Source organism: Equus asinus, chromosome 10 (genome assembly GCF_041296235.1).
Source record: "Equus asinus isolate D_3611 breed Donkey chromosome 10, EquAss-T2T_v2, whole genome shotgun sequence".
NCBI classification, from domain to species: Eukaryota; Metazoa; Chordata; class Mammalia; order Perissodactyla; family Equidae; genus Equus; species Equus asinus.
This window is the reverse complement of record NC_091799.1, coordinates 74,401,908-74,429,618: the sequence shown is the minus strand read 5'-3', so window position 1 is coordinate 74,429,618 and position 27,711 is coordinate 74,401,908. Positions and strand designations below refer to the sequence as shown.

The 27,711-nt window shown below is 45.1% G+C and overlaps 1 protein-coding gene across 2 annotated transcripts in view; it reads left to right on the top strand.

Annotated features, from left to right (window-relative positions):
* The window catches only part of NIM1K (NIM1 serine/threonine protein kinase), a 56,801-nt gene extending 37,046 nt beyond the window's left edge, over positions 1 to 19,755 (top strand). For both annotated transcript variants that reach the window (XM_014831597.3, XM_070519707.1), the window contains 3 exons: positions 2,755 to 3,790; positions 16,491 to 16,759; positions 18,879 to 19,755. In XM_014831597.3, the coding sequence (XP_014687083.1) occupies positions 3,499 to 3,790; positions 16,491 to 16,759; positions 18,879 to 19,628 (1,311 nt within the window). In that variant the 5' untranslated portion in view covers positions 2,755 to 3,498 and the 3' untranslated portion in view covers positions 19,629 to 19,755. The remainder of the gene's footprint in view (positions 1 to 2,754; positions 3,791 to 16,490; positions 16,760 to 18,878) is intronic.
* The last annotated feature ends 7,956 nt before the right edge of the window (positions 19,756 to 27,711 follow it).

Genomic DNA, 27,711 nt, shown 5'->3' with positions numbered 1-27,711 from the left:
TTTTTGGAAGGAAGGAGCGATACATGAAATTTATCAGTATTTAACCAGAGTCCCTAATTAGCTTTTGATTTTATTTATTTTTTTAAAATAGCAATTTAGATTTTATTCTTTTCCTTTTTCTCCCCAAAGCCCCCCGGTACATAGTTGTATATTCTTCGTTGTGGGTCCTTCTAGTTGTGGCATGTGGGACGCTGCCTCAGCGTAGTTTGATGAGCAGTGCCATGTCCGCACCCAGGATTCGAACCAACGAAACACTGGGCCGCCTGCAGCGGAGCGTGCGAACTTAACCACTCGGCCACAGGCCCAGCCCCTAAGCTTTTGATTTTAAAAGCAATCCATTAGATATTTGAGAATCTGGTGCAGCAATTTCTCTATATAATCAAAAATAAAGCAAACATTGCACACCAATTGTGTAAGGTGGCAACACATTATATGTTTTGGGTTTTTTAAGGCAAATATATGCATGTGGAAAAAAATGCAGATCATATAAAAGATTAAATAGTGAAAAGTACACCTTTCTCTCACTCCAATTCCGAGCCAAACAGTGCCCCTCGCCAGATGCCCTAACTATTGCCAGTTTCTTAGGCATTCCTTCCTCTTTTTCTTTTCCTTTTTCTTTCTTTTTTTTTTTTTGAGGAAGATTAGCCCTGAGCTAACTACTGCCAATCCTCCTCTTTTTGCTGAGGAAGCCCTGAGCTAACATCTTGCCCATCTTCCTCTACTTTAAACGTGGGATGCCTACCACAACATGGCTTTTTGCCAAGTGGTACCGTGTCCACACCGAACCGGCGAACCCTGGGCCACTGAGTAGCGGAACAAGTGAACTTAACGGCTGCGCCACCAGGCTGGCCCTCCTTCCTCTTTCTTATATATCTGATGTCACATCAGATGTGCTCCTCTGACCTCTTAACAGTATATTTGGATATTGTAACATTCATTTTCACAAGTGCATAGTAATCCATTATGTATATGTACTGTAATTTATTTAACCTACTGATGGGCATTTGAACAATTTCTAGTTCTCTGCTACAAAACAATGCAGCAGTGAATATGTATCTATCCATTTTTGTATTAGAAATAGATATATCTTTGTGAGCGTGTATGTTAGACAAATTCGACAAGTGGAATTGCTGAGGCAAATCTGTACACTTGTCCTTTAACAGCTATAGTCAAAACTGCCCTCCAAATGATTGTACCAGTTTATACCCTCGGTAACAATGAATGAGAGTTCCTATTTCTCTAAACCCTCTCTCACTAGTGCATTATCAATTTTTTTTGTAGTTTCCACATACAATGTGTAAAAAATCGAATTATAGTGCAGTTTTGCTGTGTATGTCTTTGGCTGTAAGTGAAGAGCGTCTTTTTCTATATTACAGAGCCATTTATATTTTCTGTGAAATGTCCTCTCATGTTCTTTATCATTTTCTCTTGGGTTGTTGGTATTTTTCATATCAGTTTGTAAAAATTCTTCCTTTATTTAGAAAATTAGCACTTCGTCTATCAGATATGTTGAAAAGCTTTCCCTACTATTTTATCATTTAATTTGCTTTGTTTGTTTATGATACTTTATGGCAAACAGAAAGTTATAATTTTACATAGTCAAATTTAATGTTTTCTTTTATGGCTTTCCCTGAGATGATGAAAAAATGTCTGACTTTTTCTACTATTTTATGTTTTAATTTAGTTTACATTTACTTAGTTGATCTATTTGAAATTTATTTTGAGTAGGTGTACAGTAGGGGTTCAATTTTTCTTTCCAGTTAGCTTGCTTGACGTCCTGATAAGTTGGAATTCATCATCAATACAAACCCACAGCAACATTTGCAAAGCTGTAAAAACGTCTTGATCTGAACTGAACAGAAGATTAACTGTCTCCATGGCCATTAGGGCAAGACAACTGGTTCAAGGCCATTGTGCAAGAAATTTAATTTTCAGATGTTGGTCTGTGATCCAGTCCGTGCTGAGGGAGAGAGGAGAGGAGCAGGACAGACGGATGAACCAAACTCAGTCCCCACCTTCACAGGGATGAGACATTTTGGAAAAGCACAGAGTGCTGTGGGGATTCAGAGAAGAAGTGATTATTTCTTACTGGAGGGTGCAGGAAAAAAGTCATGAAGACATTATGGCTGGGCGCTATTTCTTATCACTGAGGATGCCACAGACTTTACCCTCCAGTAACGTTACCCTCTCTTTCTGTACCCTCAAACTAAGCTGCTGGGCCTGGATACTGATCAGACTGGACACTTGATCAGAAATACCAAAATAAGCTTAGGAGAAAAATTAGCCTTTGTCACAGAATGACATAGAAAGAAGATGTGGGAGCAACCAGTATAGAAACAGCTGTACGAGAACACGCAGGGTAAAGAAACAGAACACAGTGTTATTTGAATCAATGTAAGAACTTTTGAAAACTGAAATCTTTATAATCATTACTATCATATTATTCAAAAAATCTGGCTTTAAAGCAACCCAAGGCAACATGCATATTTTCCCAAACATCAAGAAATAGAAAGATTGTTTTGCTAGAAATATTTACAGGATGTGAGAGCTTTTCTAAAATGTAGATTGAGGAGTGTGAGTGTACATTTTCTTCTTACTAAATCATATATAAACAAGCATCTACGACTGAGATGAGTCATAACTTAAATTACATAATGCTTTTAGATGAATGCTTATAAAGCAGTTTCACGTTCATTGTAAATCCTGTACAGTACATTAGATGAGCTAATAAACTTTCTTACTGTCTGTGCTTAGGAATGACCCAGCACCTGCCCAATTTTTGAGACAGCTCACAGCTTAGAAGAAGGCTCATCTAAATAAAGGTCGGCTAAAGTGACATTGCAAGGATTTAATCCTTCTCTGACTTCCCATGTGACCAGAAGGCTGATTTGCAAGTTTCTGCTTTCCTGCAGTCCAGATTATTAGGTCTCTGGGGCCCTGCAATTTGACAGCAGGAGAAGTGCAAAATGAAGAAGGGCCGAGATGAGCACCAGCAGCAGGGACCTGGGGGCCTCCTTGGGGCTTTTACATACCAGAGTGAAAGATTCTCTGGCCATCAAAGGAAATAGCAAACCGGACCCTTTGTTCTGGGACACAGCCGCCTACCACGGAGCATCAGGCTGCACGGCCAGCCAGAGAGTTCCTGGAGCCTGCTCAGGGAAGTGGCTGTGGGAAATGCATGTGTGTCTGATTGTATAGTGGGAGCTGGGAAGTTCAACATGAAGGAAGCTGTGAAATGTCTCCAGTGAGGTGGGCAGTTTTTGGCTTGGCTCGGTTCACTCTGCTGGCCCCTTTGCCTCTGCCCTCCTCTGATTGAAGCCAAGAAGGGAGTTGCTCACCAAGGAGTCTTTGCCCAGCTCTGCAGGCCAGCTCTCACGGACACAGGGCTCTGGCAGTCCTTAACTCCTATCTCCCACCCACCAGCCTCTTCCGCTCCTCCCCAACCTGCCCTTGATCGGTGCCCCTTTGCTGAGATGGAGACGTGAGCCCGTGTGGACGATGACTGCAGTGTATGTGAATGGAGGCAGCCTGCTGAACCCCCATTATGCCAGATGGGATCGGCGGGAGAGCGTGGAGAGTGGCTGTCAGACAGAGTGCAGCAAGGAGGATGAGGACGGACAGCCTCGCCAGCTGACACCCTTCGAGAAGATGACACAGGACATGTCCCAAGATGAGAAGGTGGTGAGAGAGATCACACTGGGGAAACGGATTGGCTTCTACCGAATCCGAGGGGAAATCGGAAGTGGGAACTTTTCCCAAGTCAAGCTCGGGATTCACTCCCTAACCAAAGGTAGGATCTGACCTCCCAAGGGTCATCCCCGTGGCATTGGGACCTAGTCTGGGGATGGTTTAGGAGTAAGGGGCCAAGGGAACAAGTGAGGAGACACTCTGAGCCCCTGCTAGGCACAAGCCCCGTGCCAGCTGCCATCCATTGTTATCCCGGCATTTCACAGTGACGGTGTGAGGTCAACATTTTCATTTTACAAATAGAGAAAGTAAGATCCAAAGAAGTTAAACGTGGTGTCAGCAGTTCCATCTGAGATTATTTTGACTCCAAAAACTCTCCCACTGTGCCATGTGGATGAACTCACTCAAACATTGAGGGGAATCTGCCCTCTCCAATTAGACCTTGGAAAGGTGAAGTGGAGTGTGGCTTGATTCCAAGGCAAATCCTTATTTATAACTTCTGCGTTTGTGTCATTAGCAATGGCACAGAATGGCACGGAAGACCTCCCCGATTGCCACTATCAGTGGACCGCAGGGTCCTGTTTCCCCTCCTTACCGGAGGCTGCTACTTCTGATATTTTTTTTTTAAAGATTGACCTTGAGCTAACATTGGTTGCCAATCTTTTTTTTTTTCCTTCTTCTCCCCAAAGCCCACTGGCCCAGACCCCCTGTACATAATTGTATATTCTAGTTGTAGGTCTTTCTAGTTCTGGTACGTGGGAGGCCGTCTCAGCACAGCTTGATGAGCGGTGCTAGGTCCATGCCCAGGAGCCGAACCAGTGAAACCCTAGGCCCCCAAAGCAGAGTGTGCAAACTTAACCGTTTGGCCGCCAGGGCTGGCCCCTGCTATTTCTGTTAAATTTCGAGAAAAGAGACTTGACCTCAGGACCTCCTCTCCTTCAGTCTACTCTGTACTATTTCTCCTTGTTGCTTGGCTCCTTGCTCTTTACCAAAGACCCACACTTGGCTACTGGGCACTCTGGCTTCTAGACCAGCAGTGCCCACCACTCTGGCCTCTGGGAGGAACTGTGCTGAGAGCCCAGCAGCTCTTTGCTGCCCTAACCCAGAGTGGGCACTTCCCCAAGTTACCTCTACTTGGTTACAGCATGAAGATTATCAGAAGGGAGTTACGAGACAGAAAAAGAAAGCTTGCAACTCAGTGTAATTTACTGACTTTCTAAAGGCCTTTGGCTCTCCCCTCTCCCTGTGAGTCCCGTACTGACATTTTCTCTCCTTGGATGCAGCCTACCACCGTGTCTTCAAGGCTGCTCTTTTCTTATGTTAGACTTGTCTTTTCTTCTCTTTCCCCTCCAATTCGCAATCCCATGCCCTTCCCATCCCTATGTTTGACCCCTATAGAAAAAGTACCACAGACCCCACACACATACGCACATGCACACACACGCGTGCACACATGCTCCCGAGCCACTGTAGCTCCAAGTCCTTTTCCATCTTGCTCCGAGCCTGAGTGTCTGGGTTCATGTCTTCACATCAGCTACTCATCTTACTTACCTGGGTAAATTATAGTCCTCCTCTGAGCCTCGGAGCCCTCACTGATAAAATGCAGCCAGTAGCAGTGCTTACTTTACTTGTAAAAGTAGACGTAGTGCTGTAACTCAAATCTAATTGAGGCAGAAGTTGCTTTTCAACGGTCTAGAGCAAAAATGGAAGACAAAAGATAAAATGCATAGGGAGACGAGGGGCCGGAAATGAGACAGAAGGCATGATGACGAAGGGGAGAGAAGTTGGATAAAGGCAAAGGGGAGAGGAATTCAGGAAGGAGAGAGCATCCAATGCAGCAGAGAGGCCACAGCAGTGAAAGTCTGCACAAAGGCTGCTGGAGTGGCCAACTTGGAGCTATTTCCTGACTGTGGGTCCAGATGTTAGATTCCACTGGAGAGGAAGCAGGGTGGGGCAGTGGAAAGAACACAGACTTCAGAACCAGACAAATTTGTTTCAAATCCTTATTGTCACCTACTAGACATCTGACTTCTTGCATCTTACTCAGCCTCCTTGCTCCTCAGTCGCTTCAGCTGTAAAACAGAGATAATGATCCTTCTCTTAGATGTATTGGGAAAATTAGAAATAACATATGTGAAGTACATGGCACATAGTGGCCCCTCAATGAATGGTAACTATCATTGGTACAACTCTACTTTTTACTTAAATAAACATTTCAAAAGGAAATGTTACATTACTAAAATAATGAAAAACCGACATCACTTGCTATGAATAGAAGGTAATGGTAAAAATAAATAAAATGCAAACAAATTGAAAAGTTTTATTATTTATTTATTTTTCCAGCTTTATTGAGATATAATTGACATATAACAATGTATGAGTTTAAGGTGCACAACATAGTGATTTTATATATGTGCATATTGCAAAATGATTACCACAATAAGGCTGGTTAACACATCTATCACCTCACGTAATTCCAATCTTTTGTTTGTGGTGAGAACCTTTAAAATCTACTCTCCTGGAAACTTTCTAAAAATCTTGAAGGGAAATTACCAAGTAATAGAAGGTAATTTAAAACGAGCCAACAACCAATCTGAGACTTTCTCTTTGCCTTAATTAGGAGAAGGAAAGGAGGACTGAAACGGGAATAGGGTTTGGATGCTGTGAATCAGGGCTATTTAAGGCTGTTTCCATGCACTAGAATCGTTCTGGCCCCGTGAGTGTTAAAGGTTCCACTTTGGGAAACACTGACCTCATCTAGTTCTCCTGTATTTTACAAATGAGGAAACAGAGGCCCAGTGTTTGCTACCCCAAGGTCATGGCAGAGGCAGGTTTAGAACTCAGCTTTCTTTTCACTCCACCAAGCCACTTCAGGATTTTGCTGCAGTGTGGAGGAGACAAGTCTTCCACTCTGTGCCCTGGACCAGCTAGCAAAATGGGTACCACTGCCTTCTCCAACAGCAGACCCCAGCCAGACCCCGGCTCGCTCACAGACCATCCCTCTCCTTCGTGACAATACTCCCAAGGAGGGGTCCTGCCCTCAAAATGCCTGCAGAAGGGCTGAGGAAACAGGAAACAACAGGGAGCAGGAGAGTATATCACCCAGACTCAGGGAAGCAGCAGGGGCTCTTCTTGCAGCCTACTTCCTGCCTGACCTTCTCCCTGTTCAGACAGCGGATAAGGGAGAGCTGCTGCCGGGTCTTAAGGGGCAGAAGACAGTGCAATATTGTGGGAAGATGTTAGCTTTGGAGTCAGCCAGGCCTGGTTGGAGTTCCAATTCTTTTTTCTCTAGCTGTTTGACCCTAGACAAGTTATTTTACCATTCTGGGCCTCAATTCCCTCGTGTATACATGAGGGAAATATATCAGCTGCATAGGATTCCTGGGAGGAGCAGATTTTCAAAATATAATATATTGAATATCTACCATGAGCCGAGACAGAGCACACAGTAAGTCTTCATTAAATCCTATTACTCATCTGCTTTCAAAAAAGACGAGGTCCTGTAGGCCTGTTTGAGTCACACATCACTCAGTTCACGGAACAGAAGCCGACTGAAGTTAGCTCACACTGAAAGGGGTGAATTGTGTACAGGGGAATTCTGTGGGCCCACAGCAAGGAAGCAGAGCCAGATTTCAAGATAATACTCTCTCTATGTCTTTCTCTGGGGCCATGTGGTTTCTCATTTCTACTTCCCTTGATGAAAGAGTTCCATCTTCACACTGCTTTCTACAGAGTAACTTTCTCTCTTAGTCATCAGAAGGCACTTGACCAAGAGTGGCTGTTGCCAGTCCCATATCTACATAATCTCTCAGCTTTATTGCCATGTCCATCTCACTAGTTTCATTCTGTTCCAGATTAAATTTTAAAGAGAGAGAATATGCTTGCTCATTGGCCAAGTGGTGATGGGCCACCCCTGAGTCAAAGGCATGCCTGTGTCAAGTCAGCTGCAGCCCTTAGGGTCACATGGCCCACTGCTCTCTAGGCAGAGCCTGAGGTCCACAGAAGTGTCTCAGAGAAGGGGGAGTACACAGAGCAGCAAATTGATGGACATTTCTACCATAGAGACTATAACCAGCTAAGCAGAGCGATCACCACAAGCCAGGAGAAAGAAAGTGTCTAATTCTGTAGACAAGCTATTATATGAAGAGGACAGAACAAAAAGGGGCAACAACAACAACTGGTATTTACATAGTGACTTTCTTCTTGAAGGCCAAAGGCTTCTTGTCTGTGGTATTACAAAATTAACTTAATTCTAGTCCCTTGAGTTTCAGAGAACATGGCATTTCCCTGTGGCCTCACTGACATGCTCCCCTCCCTCCTAACCTGCCACAGAGTAGCCCTATTGTCAAACGTATAATGTCCCCTCTGGTTGTGGGATGGTATGTGTGAAAGAGAAGGGGAAGGCCAAAAGCAAGGCAGTGGAAAGCTCAGTCCAAGAAGCAAGTTTAAACAAGCCAGAAAACATAATGGCAGGTAACCTGAGCACAGTAGAAGGCTGCAACAGAAAAATGAATCCCAGACTTCACCTCCTGACTTTCAGGTCCATCCTGTAACGGCCTAGTCCTAGAACCATCCTCATCTCTCTTCTGGGCTTCTACCCTTCAGTGAGCCCCTTAGTCAAGGAAAGAGTAGAAAGGTGAGAACGAAACAAACTGAGAAGTGTGAAGGAGGGGAAAACCCAGATGCAAATCGATGGGAGGGGATGAAGAAAGAGCACAGCCACTCAGGTGTTGAGAAATGGAATCTTGGGGGAGGATGGCAGAGTCAAGACTAAGAGACTGTGAAAAGGAGGGAGGACATTTGGCTACCCTGAGCTGACTGGAATGGAAAGAAAGAAGGAACGTTCCTCTAAAATCTTTACCTCTGGAAGAGGAAGGACATTTACTGTGAGTGGTTTAGAAAGCCTTCTGGGGATTTCTAGTACCCTGTCCCATTGCCGGGCCATGTCAGATTACATAGTAGGAACAGTGATTTGTACAAATATGGTCCCCCTAAAAAGTCAACTTGCCCCAAATTGTCATCAGCTTTTCTAGGAAATGTAAACAGTCTGGGTAAGACAATGGAGGAGAGTCCCAGGAAAGCAGTGGGTTTCAGTACCAGGGGCAGCTCCTAGGACAGTAGTTTTTAAAAAGGCACCAGCTGCTCTGGATCTCTAGAAAGAAGGCTCCAGTAAAGGCCCCCCCGCTGACTGGAGTTTATTTTTATAGCTAACAGCTCAGATTCCCTCTGGCCTTGCAAGCTGATAGGGCAGGCTGAGCTGTCATGAGTCCCCTTTTAGGCTGATTAGAAATTTTTCAAAAGAGATGATGCACTGGGCTTCTAAATATTTTATGTCCCATCTGTTGTCACAAACAAAAGTAAAAGAGGCCATGGATGCCCATCCCTTTCTCTGTTGCTGCCCTTCCTGACCTTTTCTTCCCTGGTCTTTCTTTCTGTTACTCTAGTCTCATGTTTCTAGAACCCTTTCTTCTTTTCTCTTTATTTATTCATCGGTTCATTCATTCCCTCTTTTTTTTTTTTTTTTAAATACAATAAACTCTCCTGTGCCCATAAGTTGTTCTGGGCCTTAGAGGGATGAATAAGATACAGTTCTTGCCTGATGGGAACTCACAGTAGGTAATGGAGACAGGAAACAAATGGTAAGTGCTGTCACAGAGTAAGGCCCAAAGGGCATGCTCAGTTGTACCCAAGGGTGTCAGGAAAGGGTCAGTTGGCCAGGAAAGACTTGCATTAGGTCTCGAGGTTTGAGAAAAAGTTATACAGGTCACAGGGGAAAGGGAATTCCAGGCAGAGAGAGAGGATGTAAGGCGCATGGAGGTGTGAGCCAGTGTGGGGGGTACTGGGGATTTAAAAGCAATTCAGCGAGGCTGGGGCATGGAATGCACCTACAGAGTGGTGGGATATATGGTGGGTGATGTAGGCAGGGGCTAGATCATGGAGAATCTTACATATCTGGATATTGTCATTTAGGAATCAGGAGCCATTGAAGAGCTTTAAGCAAGCAATTAATACAGGTCATTAATATGATTTGATTTCAGTGAGGAAAGTGAACTGAAGTTAAAGAGTCAGGAAAGTTAGAATAAAATATTAGTCTGATGGTCCAAATGAATGACAATGTCCATCTCAACTAAGGAAGTGACAGTGAGGATGGAGAGAAGGGGATGCATTTGAAAAATCTTTTAGAATATTGGAAAATCTTGTGATCAACTGCATGGGGGATAGCAGGAGGGGACAGGGAAAGGAAGAAGTGAAGACGACTCCCAGGTTTCCAGCTTTAATGAGTCAGCAGGGAAGAGCGAATACAAGAGAAGAAATGGAATTGAGAGTAAAGATATGGAGGTCATGAAGTAAATGAGTCCAATAGCCATCCTGGAGCCCAAGAGAAAGTATGAATGAGATATGAAAATGTGGGGCTTAACAAATCCAGGGTTTAGGGACAGTGTTGGAAGTCCTGATTACAAGTTTCTTGGTGTCAGACATTGTATCGTATTGATCCTTCGAGTTCCCCCACATGCGTTATAATAAACACTCAACAAATACTTGGGGAATTAAGTTAGTACACTAATTTCTCATGAAAATCCAGTAGTGGTGGGGAAGAGATATTGGAGGGAGAGCAATGGATGGCAGGACTCACTGGTGAGTTCTCTGTGCTGTAATCTTCTCAGAGGAACTCACTTTCTAGTAAAGTTTAATAGAGAAGGCCCACTGATTTTAAAAATTGATCCCTCCTTTTAAACATATTCATTAAAACAGCAATTAAAATTATTTTCCTATTTTAAAAATGCTTAGTTAGTGGCTTTGGTGAATCCATCTTAAAAATAAGTCCAATATTAGAAATACTATAACCAAAAATGTTCATTTTGGTGTTATTTATAGTGCAAAGGACTAGAAATAGTTTCTATGACCCAGTGATATAGGAATGGTCAAGTAAATTAAAGCATGTACACTGGATAGAAGGTTACACAGCCATTAAAAATCATGATTAAAAATCGGATCCTGGGCGTGGACATGGCACCACTCATCAGGCCATGCTGAGGCAGCGTCCCACAGAGCACAACGAGAAGCACTCACAACTAGAATATACAACTATGTGCCGGGGGGCTTTGGAGAGAAAAAGAAAAAAAAAAATAAGAGAAGTTTAAAAAAAAATCATGATTATGAAGAGTCTGTGGTAACGTGGAAGATGCCTGGGACGCGATAGTCAATGAAGATGCCAGGTGCCAAACTGAATGTACACTGCAATGACAATATTTATCCTGGGTTCTTGTGAGGATTAAATGAGATTATTCATTCAACATATACTTGTTGAGCACCTACTATGTAGCAGGCACTCTTTTAGGGACTGGAAATACAGCACTTTACCCAACAGACAACAATCTCTGTCCTATGGAGCTTATATTCTAGCGGGAAGAGACAAACAAAAATAAGTCAGTAAAATATTCTGTTATGTAGGGATAAGTGATGAGAAGGAAAACAGAGCAGGAGCGGGGACAGGCAGCAGTGAGGGCCGCAGCTTTGGATAAGTTGGCAGGGATAGCCTTACTGAGGAGGTAATCACTGAACTGAAAGAAACGAGGGAGCTGGCCACAGCTGCTGCTTTTCTATGGGGAAAGTGGTCAGGCAGAGGGAGACGCAAGCATATGCGCACCAAGGTGGGCGCGGGCCTGTAGTACTCCAGACATGGCTGAGGGGGATGAGGGCAGACAGTAGCAGGGCCCAGACCATGTCAGGCCAATATGTCATAGCGAGGACTTTGGCTTTTCCTGTGAGTGAAACCGGAGCCCTCGGAGGGAGCAGAGAAATGACACGATCTGGCTTATCCTTTAATAGGATCACCCTGGCTGCTCTGTTGAAAATAGACTGCAAGGGGTCAAAGGCAGAAAATGAGAGATCAGTTAGGAGCCCATTGCAATAATCCAGACAAGAGACAGTGGTGGCTTGGACCAGGAAGGAAGCCACGGAATGCTGAGAAGTGGCTGGATTCTGGCTATATTTAGAAGATAGAGATAACAGGACTTGCTGATAGATTGAAAGTGGAGTATAATAGAAAAGAGTCAAACACTCAATGTTTTGTTCTGGACAATGGCAAGAATAGAGTTTTCATTTACTGAAGTTGAGAAGACTATAGGAAGAGCAGATTTGGGGTTGGGAGGAGATCAAGAGCACAGTACTGAACATGCCTATTACACACCTATTACACATATATGGCAGAGGCTGTTGGTGCCTCACTCGTGTCTCCTTGGGCCTTAGCATTTCAGTGCATGCAGGCCTGGCCTTCAAATGCCAGTCTCTCCATCTCTTTGCCTCTGGGCTTTCTCTAGTTACTGGAGCCTGCTCTTCCTGTATGCATGGGAGGCCAGAAATACAGGGGAATTAATGTCCCCCAGGAGCAGCCAACAACTAGTTACTGGCAGTAGTTGATGTATAAATACCCCAGCTCTCTCAGCCTTCTCATGATAAAACTTAGGCATGATAACTCCTAGCAGGATTAACTGGTAACTTGCTTAGTAACACATGCTTTATTGTCCATCTTCCCTTTCCTCTCTCACTTCCTCAACCTTCTACCAGTATTTCCTGGGGTCACCTCCCTCATAAACTACTTGCACTTGAATCCCGGCCTCAGGATCTGCTTCTGGCAGAACCCAAACTAAGATAACCAAGTGGAGAGGTCATGTAGGCAGGTGTATTTACGCATCTGGAATCACTGAGGAAATGACTGTAGAGGAGAGGTCCAAGGACTAAGCCTTCAGGGATCCAACATTTAGAGGCCAAAGAGATGAAAAGCACACAGCAAAGGAGCCATAGAAGAAGTGGCAAGAGGTGGGAGAAAACCCAGGAGTGTGTGTTTTCCTAGAAACCAAACAATAAAGGTGTTTCAAGGAGGGAGGGATGAAGCCTAAGAACTGATCGCTGGCTTTAGCAACTTGGAGGTCATTGGTGACCCTGAGTGGTCTCCAAAGTAGGGTACACATACCCTAGGGGGTGCCCAAGATGATTCACTGGGATGAGGGAAGAATACCGGCATTTCCATTTATATTTATATGTAATTATATCTTTTTAATTTCTATGATTATGTATATTTAAAATGCATATGTTATTAGCACATGCATACAATTTATAAATACATATACATAGAGTAGTGCTCAAAACTATTCTATTGATAAAGGAAGCCAATCAAAAAAGTGTATAGACCGGGGGCCGGCCCGGTGGCGCAGTGGTTAAGTTCCCACGTTCCGCTTCAGCGGCCCAGGGTTCGCTGGTTGGATCCCGGGTGCAGACATGGCACTGCATGGCAAGCCATGCTGTGGTAGGTGTCCCACATATAAAGTAGAGGAAGATGGGCACAGATGTTAGCTCAGGGCCAGTCTTCCTCAGCAAAAAGAGGGGGATGGGCAGCCATTAGCTCGGGCTAATATTCCTTAAAAAAAAAAATTCAGATGTCTGGCTTCTCTTGAAAAAATCAGATTTGGCAACACTGAGCCTACATGCAAGACAGTAACAACTGTCTGGTGTTGAGGAGCAGCTGCCCCTTTGCACCGGGACATGTACTCCTCAGGACTCCACAGTCCTCACTACTGCCTATTGCATCACTTGCCACCCAATTACCACCCTGGCCTCTAGAGACATTTGAATTTGTAAGTCCTGCTTTAAAGCATGTGTTGTCCACTAGGTGGGACCCATGTCAGACTCTTCACCAGATTTGGAGAAAGGGGAGGTTTACCTCTCAAATCTGTCCACTTCTCTCTTTCTCCCCTGCCACTACCAAGAGAGTCCTGTCTCAGGATTGCTGTAATCACCTCCTAAACCACGCCCCTGCTCTGGGGCTTGTTCCTCTTCTATCGTGTCCTACACTGCAGCCAGAGTGTTCCTTCTAAAATGGAAATCAGATTATGACACTTTCCCTTAAAACCTTGTAATGTCTTCCCACTGCCCTAAAGATAGAGGCTACATTTCTTAAGACAGCCTCCAAGGCTGTTGGAGGCCCTGCATTGTCTGACCCCTGCCTGCCGCTCCAGGCTGGTTTGGGACCATCTCCCCTCCTTCTCTGTGCCCATCAGAGTGGGCTCCTTTCAGGTCCTCAAACACAAATGTTACGTCTTGCCCAAGCCCGGAACACATGCCGTTCTCACTGCCCACTGCCCAGTGGAGGGGCTCCCTCCTCACCTCCTGCTCATAACTTGTGTCCTTGCCCAGAGAGGCCTTTCCGTCCTCCTGTCTGTATCCTTTCCTAACATGAGTACACTTGTAATACGGCTTTTCGCAAAGTCCTTCGCACTCCCTGGACTGTGGGAATAGCGTCTGTCTTTTTCATCGCCTGGTGCATAGTAGGTACTCACTGAACATTTGTTGAAAGAGTGGATTGAGAGACCTGGTTCTTCAAGGGACAGCAGTTTCTACCACTTAGTGACAATTTGGAATACCAATGCTTTTTAAATGTCATATATGATTATACATTCATGTCACGAGGCACGCCTACAATCTGATTTAACACAAAGTGGAGGACACAGGTTGGGACTAGAGTGAGGCCGTCAAGGCGCGTGGGGTGCAGAACCAAGGAAGCTCTCCCTCTCACCACTCCTCTCCTGCCTCACTCTGGACCCAGTCCTGGGAGGGCTGCCACTCAAATATAATATATATATATAAAAAAATAACATAAAACTAGGATGTGCTAAAGGGAGGTTTGTGACAGCAGCCTGACCTGCACCATGACCTGATGATTCTTGGGTGCTTGCAATGTGGGGAATGGTGTGAGCAGTTACTGCAGGTCAGAGAGGGCAGCAGAGAGGGACACGCACCTTAACAGAAGTCTGGGTCAGTGCTGGAGGGGGACAGAGGAGGAGAAGTGGCCTCTGCTACAGGCAATCTGCCAGAGTAAAGGATGGAATTCATTATTTTAGCTCTTAAAATAAGAGCTCACTCACACACAAAACCAGAAGTTTCTGTTTCAGGTAAGCAGCTGAAGGGAATCTTAATCCTAAAGACTGAACAGCAGAAAAGACACCACTGGGGACGAAGAATGTCCGGAGGCTGGGCAGTGGAGGTCCATCCGCTGGGGTCGATCGTCCTCCACGGTTTCTCACAAGCCTGGAGGGTTCTGCCTGTTTATGGCTTGCCTCCTCCTCTCCTAACACTGCCACCACCAGAGCAAGTGTGGCCACATCAGACACCAGCGAACCCTGCCTCTTTCCATTCCAGAAGCCCTAATGGACCTGCTTTAATATACCAATAACACTGCTATTTTAAACCAGTGGCATCTGTTTTCATGGGGGAACCACAGAGGCAAAGATCTTCAAAGCAGTTGTTTTGAAAGTAGGTCAAACAGGTGCCCTGCGATCTGCTCTCCCCATTTACTCGCCTGGTAAATTCTTTCTTATCTAAGAGAAAGTCTGGTCCAGTTTGAACCAAAACACGAATGAAGTTTTATTTTGGAGTAGAGGTGCATTTGTTTTCAAATGTTAACTATTTTTTATTACACAACTTATATTAATTGTTTAATTAGGTTGTATAATTAATTGTAGGAAAATTAGAAAATACAGACAAGCAAGAAAAATTTAAAAGAAAGCCATCCATGATCCCCCTATTGATAAAAGAACTATTCTAAACATTTTGGTGAATATCTTGCCAGATTTTTTTTCTATGCAAATGTATATTTGTATTTTTCCTCACTTCTTCTATATTGAGCATCTTTTCATGTCAATAAATAAAGATCAACATCATTATTTTGATAGCTGCATGGTGTACCATTATAGAGAGAGACGAACCCCACTTTACTTTAACAATCTCTCTTGCTGGATGCTTAAGCTGTTCCCCGTATCACAAAGATATTCTTACACATGCAGTCTTGGGCATGTGTGAGATTATTTCTTTAAGATTAATTGCCAAAAGTGAAATGGCTGAGTCAAAAGGCTCTCAATGTGTAATAGCAAACTACATTCCAGAACCTCTGTACCAATTAATCCTCCCACCAGCAGCCCATTGCAGTGCTGGTCTCCTCATGCCGTCACCAACACTTCACACACATTCAGTACCGGTGTGTCCCGTGCTGTTACATTATGTGCCAGGCCCTGACAAAGTCAGATAAAACACAGCCACAGGGAAGGGGGGAGGAGGCCAAGACAGGCGAGGAGTGAACATTTACAGGCCAGTGTGCTGAGATGACAGTACAGAGCATACACAGAATTTGGACATCATGATCTTTCTAGGACAAGTGTCATAGAAGGCTTCCTGAAGAGCCTGGTTCTGAGGCTAACCTTGAAGGATCATCTGGAGTTAACTGAGTAAAGAACAGGGAAGGAGTGATGAGCCAGAGAGAGGAGATGATCCAGGTAGAGGGAAGGTCCCAGGTGGGAATGTTCAGTCCATTTTCAGAGAACCGCAGAAAGTTCTGTAACGGTTGGTCTAAAGGGTGCACAGAGAGGTAGAGACCAGGAACAGGAGTGATGGACTATGAGGCTGAAGAGGGAGCTGGGCCTGATCCAGAGGGGCTTTCTCAGCTCAGTAAAGGAGCTTTAACTTTATCCAGAAAACTGGATAAAGATCATCAAACTAAAACCTCCTTGAGAGGCAGGAGTTGGCATCAAAACCTGTGCGTGGTAGACTCACACTGATCCACGGGACCAGCACTGATGTTGAACTCAAGGATTGCTCTCTGTCATTACCGCTGATGGGCTCTCCGAGCTTGGAAACAGCCACTTAGCCTCCAAGTCTAGTAAAATAAAGGGGCTAATCTAGGTCCATTCCGGTTATAAATATCTATGCTCCTAGAAAATCTGACATATACTTTGATTGTTTTTTTTTTCCAGAAAAGGTGGCCATTAAGATCCTGGACAAGACCAAGTTAGACCAGAAAACCCAAAGGCTACTATCCCGTGAAATCTCCAGCATGGAAAAACTGCACCATCCCAACATCATCCGCCTTTACGAAGTCGTGGAGACCTTATCCAAGCTCCACCTGGTGATGGAGTATGCAGGGGGTGGTGAGCTCTTTGGGAAGATTAGCACTGAAGGGAAGTTCTCAGAACCAGAAAGCAAGCTCATCTTCTCCCAGATCGTGTCTGCCGTGAAGCACATGGTGAGTGGGGACAGGAGTGAGAGTTTTGCTCGCATTCTGCCCACAGTATGAGGGTGGGGCTTTAGTTTACTGTCATCTAAGCATCCCAGAGCGTTTTAGTCCTACAAAGGCTGACAGTAGTCCCTTCTGTGAGCGTCAGAAGTCTGGCTAGGATTGTGTTCCCTGCCTTGGAAGCAATGCCCAGGGATCTCCCGTTACATGGCAGCCTCCTGACTTCTGTGGAAGTTGGCAGGAGTACCTCTGAGCAGCAAGATAACCATCACCCACTCCGTGGCCACACCTGTTTCTCCAACCCCCTCTTCCACTACCCGCAGAGCTGGCTTCTTGCTGCTTCTTGGCTTTGCCTTCCTAACTCTGTGTCTAGAATGCCCTTTCCGCTCTTGTCATGCCTCACATTTCAAATGCTATCCCTGCTCAGTTCTGTCTCTCTCTCAAACTTTCTGGAGTCTCTCATCAGCTCACAGCCATTGGTGGACTCCTCTACCTCTTGCTGCCTGTGTGTTCAGCAGATTAACACTGGATTATGTCATTCTTATTTTAGTTCTCTGATTATTTCTTTCGATAAATTGACTCCTTAAAGCACACTCCCTAGTTCCCCCAAGAATTGGTTCATCTATGCCCTCTCTAGCATTGGTCGTATTGCTGGGCATGCAAGAGGAATGTGACTTGCAGACCTGACTACCACTTTTACTGTTCTGTTAGTGCAAAAGTTAGGACCACTCTCTCTATCCAGATCTCAGTCCACTTGGCAGGAAAGAGATGCTTGTCTGCAGTCCATATTAGTTGAGAGGCTGTTTCTGGTTTGCTTCTCTACCTGGATGTTGTGGGGCAAGAACTGGGGTCAGTGACCTCCTGGCCAAATTATTAGCAGAGGAATCAGTGACCCTGGGGGCCCAAGACAGCAGTCAGAAGGGAGAGGGGTAGGAAAAAGAAGTGAGTGAGATAGAAGAACGTGATTGCAAGGGGAGTGGATGTTTCAGACCTAGGGTACCACCACCAGTTGTCAGTTAAGCGGTCCTGTGCTGTGCTGTCCTTTCCCAGGGCCAGGGAATAAGCCAGACCCATACCAAGCAATAGGACAGATGGGCAAAGAGTTTCCACATTCTAGTTGGAAAAGAAATCTAGTGGGAGAGCAGAAGAGAATCCAGCAGTAGAGGGTGCCAGCTGAGTCCTCTGAAGCTCGCACTCTGACATTTCTCCCAGCTCTCTGGTCTCTGAAAGGAGGAAGAGTGAATCACAGACATAGATCCTAATTGTATTGAGTGAGTTCACTATGTGCCTGGACCATGCTGAACACTGCAGATGCAGCATCACATACAGTTCTCACAACAGCCTTAGGAGGTGGTTAGCAGCATCCTATTTTACAAAGAAAGAAACTGATACACACCTTACATAGCTGGTATAGTTGGACCCAGAATTAACCAAGTTGTCAAGCTCCAAAGCTTGGAATCTTACCCCAGAAGACCCATGGGGGAAAAGTAACATTAAACCATTTCCCAAGAGCCCTTGGGACTGAACAAGTCAAGGGTCCTCAAGATTATCTGTCTGGATCCAGAATGCAAGGGTTGGGGGTGGGGCATGTGCTCACAACCCACAGCGGGACCTGCTGCTAGAACCTTGCCAAATAATAGCCATCTTCCTTCTACTAAACTCTGTAAAGAATTAAAAGGAGCCCACCCAAAGGAGCATGGCTAGAAAGTTGACAGAGGACTCCAAGCCTTCTCAGTGTTGGCCCTAGTTAAGAAATTGCTCAGCCAGAAAGACTCATATATGGCCTCAAAAACGAAGGATTACTGCTTCATTATGTAGTTTCATAAGATCTGGGTCTGATTTCTGGTGTTAATTCCTGAATCCACATGTGTGAAACAGGCTTCAACCCTCAGCCGACAGAATAGAACCTTTGGTCTATTTGGGGGGGGGGGGGGGGAGCGGGGGAGTGGGTTGCGTTTGGCTCAAGGTTAGGACAGGGCAGCTCTTGCTGTTGGCTGACATGATGTAAGTTGATCTGCACTGAATTTGGTTATTACGGCATCATCATCCCACCATTTCAGAGCAACTGATGTATTTGTGTTGGTATTTTACTTTCAGAATTATGATTTTTCCCTGTCTTCTTTCACAGCATGAAAACCAAATTATTCATAGAGATCTGAAAGCAGAAAATGTATTCTATACCAGTAATACTTGCGTGAAAGTGGGCGATTTTGGATTCAGCACAGTGAGTAAAAAAGGTGAAATGCTGAATACCTTCTGTGGGTCTCCTCCCTACGCTGCACCCGAACTTTTCCGAGACGAGCATTACGTCGGCGTCTATGTGGATATCTGGGCCTTGGGAGTGCTTCTGTACTTTATGGTGACAGGCACCATGCCATTTCGAGCAGAGACGGTAGCCAAACTGAAGAAGAGCATCCTGGAGGGCACGTACAGCGTGCCTCCGCACGTGTCGGCGCCCTGCCTCCGCCTCATCCGGGGCGTCCTGCAGCCCACGCCCACCGAGAGGTACGGGATCGACTCCATCATGAACAATGAATGGATGCAAGGGGTGCCGTATCCCACTCCTTTGGAACCTTTCCAGCTAGATCCCAAACACTTGTCAGAAACCAGCACCCTCAAAGAAGAAGAAAATGAGGTCAAAAGCACTTTAGAACATTTGGGTATTACAGAAGAGCATATTCGGAATAACCAAGGGAGAGATGCCCGAAGCTCCATCACAGGGGTCTATCGAATCGTTTTACACAGAGTCCAAAGGAAAAAGGCTTTGGAAAGTGTCCCAATAATGATACTTCCAGACCCTAAAGAAAGGGACCTAAAGAAAGGGTCTCGTGTCTACAGAGGCATAAGACACACATCTAAATTTTGTTCAATTTTATAAATTGCATTAGGTTGCTGGTAATTAACCAAGATCATTGTTGCTGCTTTTAAACTTTTTCAAGGACAACTTGGGTGGAGACATTTTTGTAATTTTTAAATAAATTTTAATTTAAGATATGCATTTTTTCCCCAAAGGTGTCTGTTAGCTCAGATTCTGGCTTGATTTGCTATCCCGTTCACAGACTCTAGCATTCATCCATTTAATCAAGAAATATCTGTGCAGTGCCTACTATGTGCCAGGCACTTTTTAAGGTGCCAGGGAAAGAGCAAAGAATGAAATAGGCCGGGTCCTTCCTTTCCTGAGTAGGATATCCTAAGACTGGACAAAGGCTCTGACACAAGAAAATATTTTTTAAGAAAAATATTAGATAGTGATAGGTGCTATGCAGAGAGTTCAGATAGGGTGATCTGATATTAGAGTCTTGCTACTTTGCATTAGATCATTAGACAAGGCCACTTTGAGTAGATGACAATCTGAGATCTGAATGAGAAGCAAGAGTGACTCTTGAAAAGCAGGCCAAGATCATTACAGGCAGCTAAGGATTTTAGACTAGCTTCCTCCCAAAGAGAGCCTAAGACAAAGGCTCCCTATAGAGTAGTTTATGGGGAAGTGGTCCTTGGGAGCAGGAGTGAAGGGCAGGGGAGAGAAACAGGGAAAGCCACTACCAGTTGGCCAGTGCTACAGGTGACTGGCACTTAGTCCTGTGGGATCTCCTGAGGAGACTTATGAAACACATCTCAGGTGTCTGCCCAGGGGACAAAGGGAAAAACATTTATCCATCAGCTGCTGTTCACCATTGGTTAAGAGTGGCCTCACAGTGTCACCTGCCCTGTCCTTCAAGATTATGCAGTGTGAGTGCCAAATGGGTACCCTGTGCTTCCCATGCCTCAGTGTCAGAGAAGCCCTGGAGCGAGAAGTAAGAGGTACACAGCATTTGCCTGAGATAAGATGCAGTCAAGTAGGACCTGCATGAAGCTGCCCAAACTTGCATGGAAATGGTCACTGCCTCAAGGCTGGAGGAAGAAATGTGGCTAAAAGGATCTGAAGTGGTGCACAGCCCACTCCCACCCCCACCCCAGGGTCTACTCAGATTTGCTGGCTGTTAAATCCAATCTATTGCAGTCATCTCCTTCTATGGGTTGGGACCTGGAAAGACTTAACGCAGCAGGATTAGTTTTCAAGTTCTAGTGCATCAGAATCACCTGGAGGGCTTGTTAAACCAGACTGAGTTTTTGATTCAGTACATCTGGGGTGGGGCCCAAGAATCTGCATTTCTACCAAGTTCCCAGGTGATGCTGATGCTGCTGGTCAGAGACCACACTTTGAAAATGGCTAATCTACGGTCATTACTGCAGCTGGTCCTGAGGCTGTATGTGGGCTCATCCCTCCCTCCTCCGACACACATTCTAAATTTCCCTCACCTTTGGCCAGCAGGTTAGCTGCTCTAGATTGGGTAGTATGACTCAGACCATGATCATCAAAGAATTCAAGCCTTTAGTTGCCTTTTCTTTCTCAGGCCATGGTTGCAGCGATTGCCTGTTCACCATTATCATGAGGCCCAAAAGTGACACTCAAGTGAACCTCTTGGGTTCCAGACATACTCCACTTTAACTCCGTATGATAGTCAGGGTCAATAATCTCCACCAGCATAATAGCTCCTTTCTTTGCTTGCTTGTCCACTGGCACAGAGATCCCAAAGTGACCATGTGATAGTCATAGATTCCAACTCACTGGACCCTCACTGGGTCCCTTGGTGAAAGCATCGCCCTGACCCCAAGAACCAAAACCTCTAATCTAGCCGAGCCTACGTTGTAGGAAAGAGAAATTCTTCAAGTGGGTTGCTGATTGTGATGGTGAGAGAAGGCAATCCTACTTCTACCCATTGGTCCCCAAACCTGTATATTTTGACAATAGGGGACACTTATCTATCAGTCATTGTTAAAGCATCCTAGAGGACAGCACCTCAACTCTACAGGGTACTGTCCTATAGCTGGTGCCTTAGTTGAGCCACTCTGTTCTTCTATATTTGCTGGCTGCTTTGGTGTTGAAGTATATAGTGCAGGGGAGGAAGACATTTCCTTTACCCACTCTGGGTCCTTCTGGCCGGAAAATGAATTAAATTCACATGAGACAGAATAACAGGAGAAAATTACACAAAGCTTTACAACATGTATACATGGGAGAGGCTCAGGCAAACTGAGCAACTCACCAAAATGGCTGAAGTTCTCACCTTAAATACCATCCTCAGGTAATGACAAAGGAGGATGTTGGAGGTGGGGAGAGTCAGTTATGGGAGATTACCAGAAAAGCACAGTAAACAAGGGTAAAAGTATTATGCAGATTTAAGTCCTTGCCTTCCAAATTGTTTAAGAGTTTCCAGAGATAAGGTCATCCCCCCTTCTTCCTGGTACAGAGAGGGAGATACCTTTACAGATGGAGATTTCCTTTACAAATGTAAATGTCACTTAACAAAGGGTAAGTAAATTCTACTTTTCAGAGTTTCTTTCCTGTCTGCAGTTTTTAAAAGTAAGCAGCCCAAAATAATCCTCACGCCAAAGAGACATATCTTGGGGTGGCCAATTCCAGTCCCCCACAATAGTAAGATAAGTAGATCCCGTGGTCAGGTGCCCATTCCCCCACTGCCTTTGCCAGGAAAGTGGTCCTAGAGGCAATGTTATATGAGATCGTATGACAATGGAAGATATTCTCTGTGTCATAGCATGATTGTATTGGAGGATACACTGCAGGCAGGAAAGGCAAACCCACATCCTGAGTAGATGTCAGTTCCAATAAGGATGAAACACTGTTGTGCCCTATGAATTTATGACTCTGTGGACCTGACAATGCCCAGCTCCTGAGGAGAGAGCTCCATTTGCTAGGTCCCTTTGTGTCCCATAATCAGGTGTTCAGTCTCTGCTAGAGCCGTTAGGATGCCAAGAGCCTGAGTTGTTAGTTCTCTGTTGCAGAAAGCATGGCCTCACTCCAGACCCTATGGGGCTGTGCTATAACCTTCTACTGGGATTGCCAGAGACTCCACAGAGTATTTTTTCTTTCTTTCTGCTTTTTCTCCCCAAATCCCTCCAGTACACAGTTGTATATTTTAGTTGTGGGTCCTTCTAGTTGTGGCACGTGGGACGCCGCCTCAGCGTGGCCTGATGAGCGGTGCCACGTCCACACCCAGGATCCGAACCAGCGAAACCTTGGGCTGCCACGGCAGAGCACGCGAACTCAACCACTCGGCCATGGGGCCAGCCCCCTCCACAGAGTATTCTTAACTGCCACATACACAGCCAAAGTAGCAACACAGTTTGCATAGAAGCCTGAAACTGGATCTTCTTTTGTGTGTGGGATCCACTTGAAACTGGCAACCCTGATAAATGGGTTGGAGGACTATACCAAGCACAATATATATGCTTCCAAAACCCAGAGAGGCCTACTAAACCCTGTGCCTCTGTTTCAGTGCTGAGGGGTAGAAGGTACAACAAGTTATCCTTTATCATAGAAGGAGTATGTAGGCATGCCCCACATCATTGATCTTTTAAATAATTGATCAGTGTGGCAAGCCCCTGCTTCTTCATGGAGTTTATCACCCACTTTCTGGCACGCTTAGTCTTACTAGGGCAACTGGAGTACTTGCCGTTTTCTGACGCCAAATCTACCCAGTATGTTATCATATTATAGTGGACTAGCATGATGTTCTGCAGAATGTCAAGATGATCGAGGCCCTTTTAGACTATACTGTGACATACAGCAGGAGATTAAACATTGCCTAGAGGCAATAGAGTAAAGGAGAAACACTGTCCATCCCAGAGGAATGTGAACTGCTTTTGATCCCCCTTTCTGATGGAAATTGAGAAGAATGCACTTTCCAAAGCAATAGCTGCATATCAATGCCAGAGGCTTCCAGTAAAGATACCACGTTCAGCTGGCAGCCACAACAAATGAACAGCAAGCAATCCATCACCCTCAACTATCTATCTGCTCTCTTTAGGAGTCTGACGGATAAGGTAAATTAAACAAGGTAATGATCACACCCATAAGCCGTGTCTCCTTTCAAGTTTTTGATGGTGACACTGATGGGTTTGTTTCCTCAAGTGGTTGCTCATCATTTACTAGCATGGCCAGGGAGGGGGTACAGTTTCAAAGGTTTCCATGCAGGTCTTCCTCCCCTAATGGCTCTTACTCCACAGGTCAGGGGTCTAAATATATTAATCCCAAATATATATTTGGAGATTGAGGAAAGAACCCCAAGGCAGGGCCCATTGTGAGACAGACTTTGGCCAGAACTCCAATTATCACCTGGTTTCCAAAGGCCCCCCATTCATACATAGGGTGATAATAGCATTTAGGGTTCCCTGGTAGCTATTTCAGCTTTTTATCTTTTTATCTCAGACTTTTTATCCAATAGTCCTTAAAAACTCTGGGTCTGTAGCTCATATATATTTGTGGCAGCAGGACTTTTCCTCAAGGAGAGCTGGCCTCCGGCTCACTGTGCACTGGATTTGTAAATTAACTTAGATCTGGGACCATGGTTTTCTCATTGTGACAGGCTACACCAGCCTCTGTTCACCAGCTTGCCTCTTTTCTATTTTTTTTTTTTTTGGTTCTGCAAGTCAAACAACACTCTAGCCAGCTGTCACTCACTATTCCATGATCTACAATGTACCCCGATTTCCACTCCAGCCTTACGTTGCATTCTATCTTGTCTATCTCACCTGTGGCATTTAAGTAATAATTCATGGCCTCTGCCATTCTAGAATCCCACCATCCCCACTGACAACAGCATGTACAGTTCCATGCCAGTGTTTCCTACTGTCAACCCCTGCCTGTAGTGGGCAGCCATCACTGAGCTTTTTGTGGGTGCTGGTACACCCCTTCCCAGTGCATTCTTTATTGCCCTAGTGAAGGCGATGTCCTCCTGGGGAACGTAGCTAGGTGGTTCTTCAGTCTCACATGATGAATCCACTCTAACATTCACACCTCCTGAACTTTCCAACCCTTCCCTTAACACTATGCCACTGCAGTTCCATCTCCACCTCATTTACCGTATGCCATACTCATGTCCATGCCTCAGTAGCCATCCCAGCAGTATATGAGGACCAGCTTCAGATGTCCTTCACTCCATGTCATGGGTAAATGCTCCCATAATGAACTCTCCCTTATCTTGCCTAATATTCTCTCAACCTCCACCACTGGCCCAATACCCTCAAGATCCACTCGTGCACATTTTCCCATGGTTCCTGACAGTACATATTAGCCAGGTTCTGCAATTCCTTGTGTCTAAGCCATTTCCTCCCAGACAGAGGTTGCATTTCTCCGCTCAGGCTGTGTTGAGATCTGACCTGGTTCTTTGTTTGGAGAATACCGGTATTGTTCTGGAATTATGATTGTTCTGGAATTAATTGGAAGAGGATGTCGAGGTCAAGCATCATCTTGCAGGCATCTGCCTCACTAGAGGCCTTGGCAGGGTCTTCAGGCAGGAAGGAGGAGCTGCTCCTGCCAGCATCACATGAGGGGAATCTGGTTTTTTACATTTTCATGCACACTATTGTTACTAACTTAGGCCCCAGTGTCCCACTCTATTCCTATCAAGGCTCTGACTTTGATAAAGGAGAATTGTCAAGACTGAGTATGTTATTTCCTTTGCAGCTCAGCCAACCTTACAATTAGATCCCGGGCCTGTTTTGGGTAGTTTTCCTCAGCTGCAGGAGATAAGGCTCTCTGCAACCCTGGCTCCAAAGGCTCTCAGGCATTCAGTGTGCCTTGAGTTGAGAGTTGGCTGACTTGAGCCTGTCGTTTTTTTTCCAGGCTTCCAAAGCAGTTAATAAAACCCAGCCAAATCCAGTCTTTACCTTTGCCCCTGCACTGTTCAAGAGCTACAGGCACCACACGGTCAAAGGCCTCATCTTCCACCTACACCTGGAGATGACAGTCTTGGTCGTAATTGGCTGCTCCTGCATGCCAGGGGTTGTCAGCACCCTGCTTCCCAAGAGTGCATTAGTGTTCCATTGAGGTAACAAATTACCACAAATATAGTGGCTTAAAACAACACAAATTTATCAACTGACAGTTCAGTGAGATAAAAATTTATCATGGGGGACCGGTCCGGTGACGCAGGGGTTAAGTTTGCACATTGCACTTCGGCGGCCCGGGGTCCCCTGGTTCAGATCCCTGGTGTGGACATGACACCGCTTGGCAAGCCATGCTGTGGCAGGCATCCCACATATAAAGTAGAGGAAGATGGACACGGATGTTAGCTCAGGGCCAGTCTTCTTCAGCAAAAAGAGGAGGATTGGCAGCAGATGTTAGCTCAGGGCTAATAGTCCTCAAAAAAGAAATTCATCACGGGTCTCACTGGGCTAAAATCAAGGTGATGTCAGGACCAGGTTGCTTTCTGGAGTCTCTAGGAGAGAACCCATTTCCTTGCTTATTTCTCCTTCTGGAGGCAGTCCATATTCCTTGGCTCATGGTCCCCTTCCTCCATTTTCAAAGCCAACAATGTTGCATCTCTCTGACCATCCTTCTATAGTCACATCTCCCTCTGACCGCAGCCCAGATTCTCTGCTTTTAAGGACCCACATGATTAGGTTGGGCCTATCCAGACCATCTAAGATAATCTCCCCATCTCAAGGTCCTTAACCATAATTACATCTGCTTTTGCCATCTAAGATAACATGTTCACAGGTTCCAGAGATGGTCATCTTTGGTGGGGGGAGGCAAGGGGTAGGCACCATTCTGCCTGCTACAAACAGCAATGGGGTGATTGCCATGACTGGTGCATAAACCAGCTCCAACCTCCTGTTCTGAAGGTCTGCTTTATAGGGCCATTCTGGGTACTAATTGTCTTAAGCTGGATTCTCTGCCAAAAAAGGTGAATGGTATGTGGTAGGAATCCAAAGGCAAGTGCCATTACATTCTCTGACATCCCAGTCAGACTACATGGAAGCAGTTGCCACAGTGTGGCTGGAGTAGAAGTCAGGGCAGAGAAGGTCTGATGTGGGGCCCAAGGTTTCTGGTGCATACATCAAAGGCTCTAAGGCTAGAATAAACTTGGCATATTTGAGGAATGGAGGAGGCAGGGCAGATGAAAACATAGTACGCCTTGATGAGTGTGGTATCGAGTTGAAGTAGGTAGGGAACAGATCCCATAAGAATTTGCAAGCTTGAATAAGGAATTTGATACATAGGGTGAAAAGTGCTTACTAAGGTAGTCCAGGCAGCCTTCAGGGAGGAAGCAGCTCTTTAGATGAAACCCCACAGATCAACAAGACTTTCTTTGCTAAGATGGGTTGGAGGTGCTAATTTAATAGCATGTGAAAGAACTGGAGGCAAGGGGAAGCTTTTGCAAAATTAGTCTAATAAAACTTTTATGAATTTTTTACTGTAGATGCCTGCACAACAATGAAATAAGACAAAGTAAAAGATGAATTCGTTATTTTTCACTTCTAAACATTTCAAACGAAAATGCATTTTTTTAAAGACTGGCACAAGCTAACAACTGTGGCCAATCTTTTTTTTCTTGCTTTTTCTCCCCAAATCCCCCCAGTACACAGTTGTATATTCTAGCTGTGGCATGTGGGACGCCGCCTCAACATGGCCTGACGAGCAGTGCCATGTCCGTGCCCAGGATCCAAACAAGCAAAACCCTGGGCCACGGAACCAGAGCACAAGAACTTAACCACTCAGCCACGGGGCCAGCCCCCTGAAAATGCATTTTTTATTACTATAAACTTCCTGAGGACTGGCATTCATAATCATCAGCACCAAATTACTGCTTTTATAATAATTTGTGGGGAAAAAAAATCACAGGTCAACTATTTTTTTCCACCACCAATTAGGAAAAAAATGAGAAACGTATGATTTATCTAAGAGCAGTTGCTAGAAATTTTACAGAAAGTGTTTACCTGTATGTCAAGATTACATAGCTCTAAATTACTTTTTTTTGAGGAAGATTAGCCCTGAGCTAACATCTGCTGCCAATCCTCTTTTTGCTGAGGAAGACTGACCCTGAGCTAACATCCATGCCCATCTTCCTCTACTTTATATGTGGGACGCCTACCACAGCATGGCTTGCCAAGCGGTG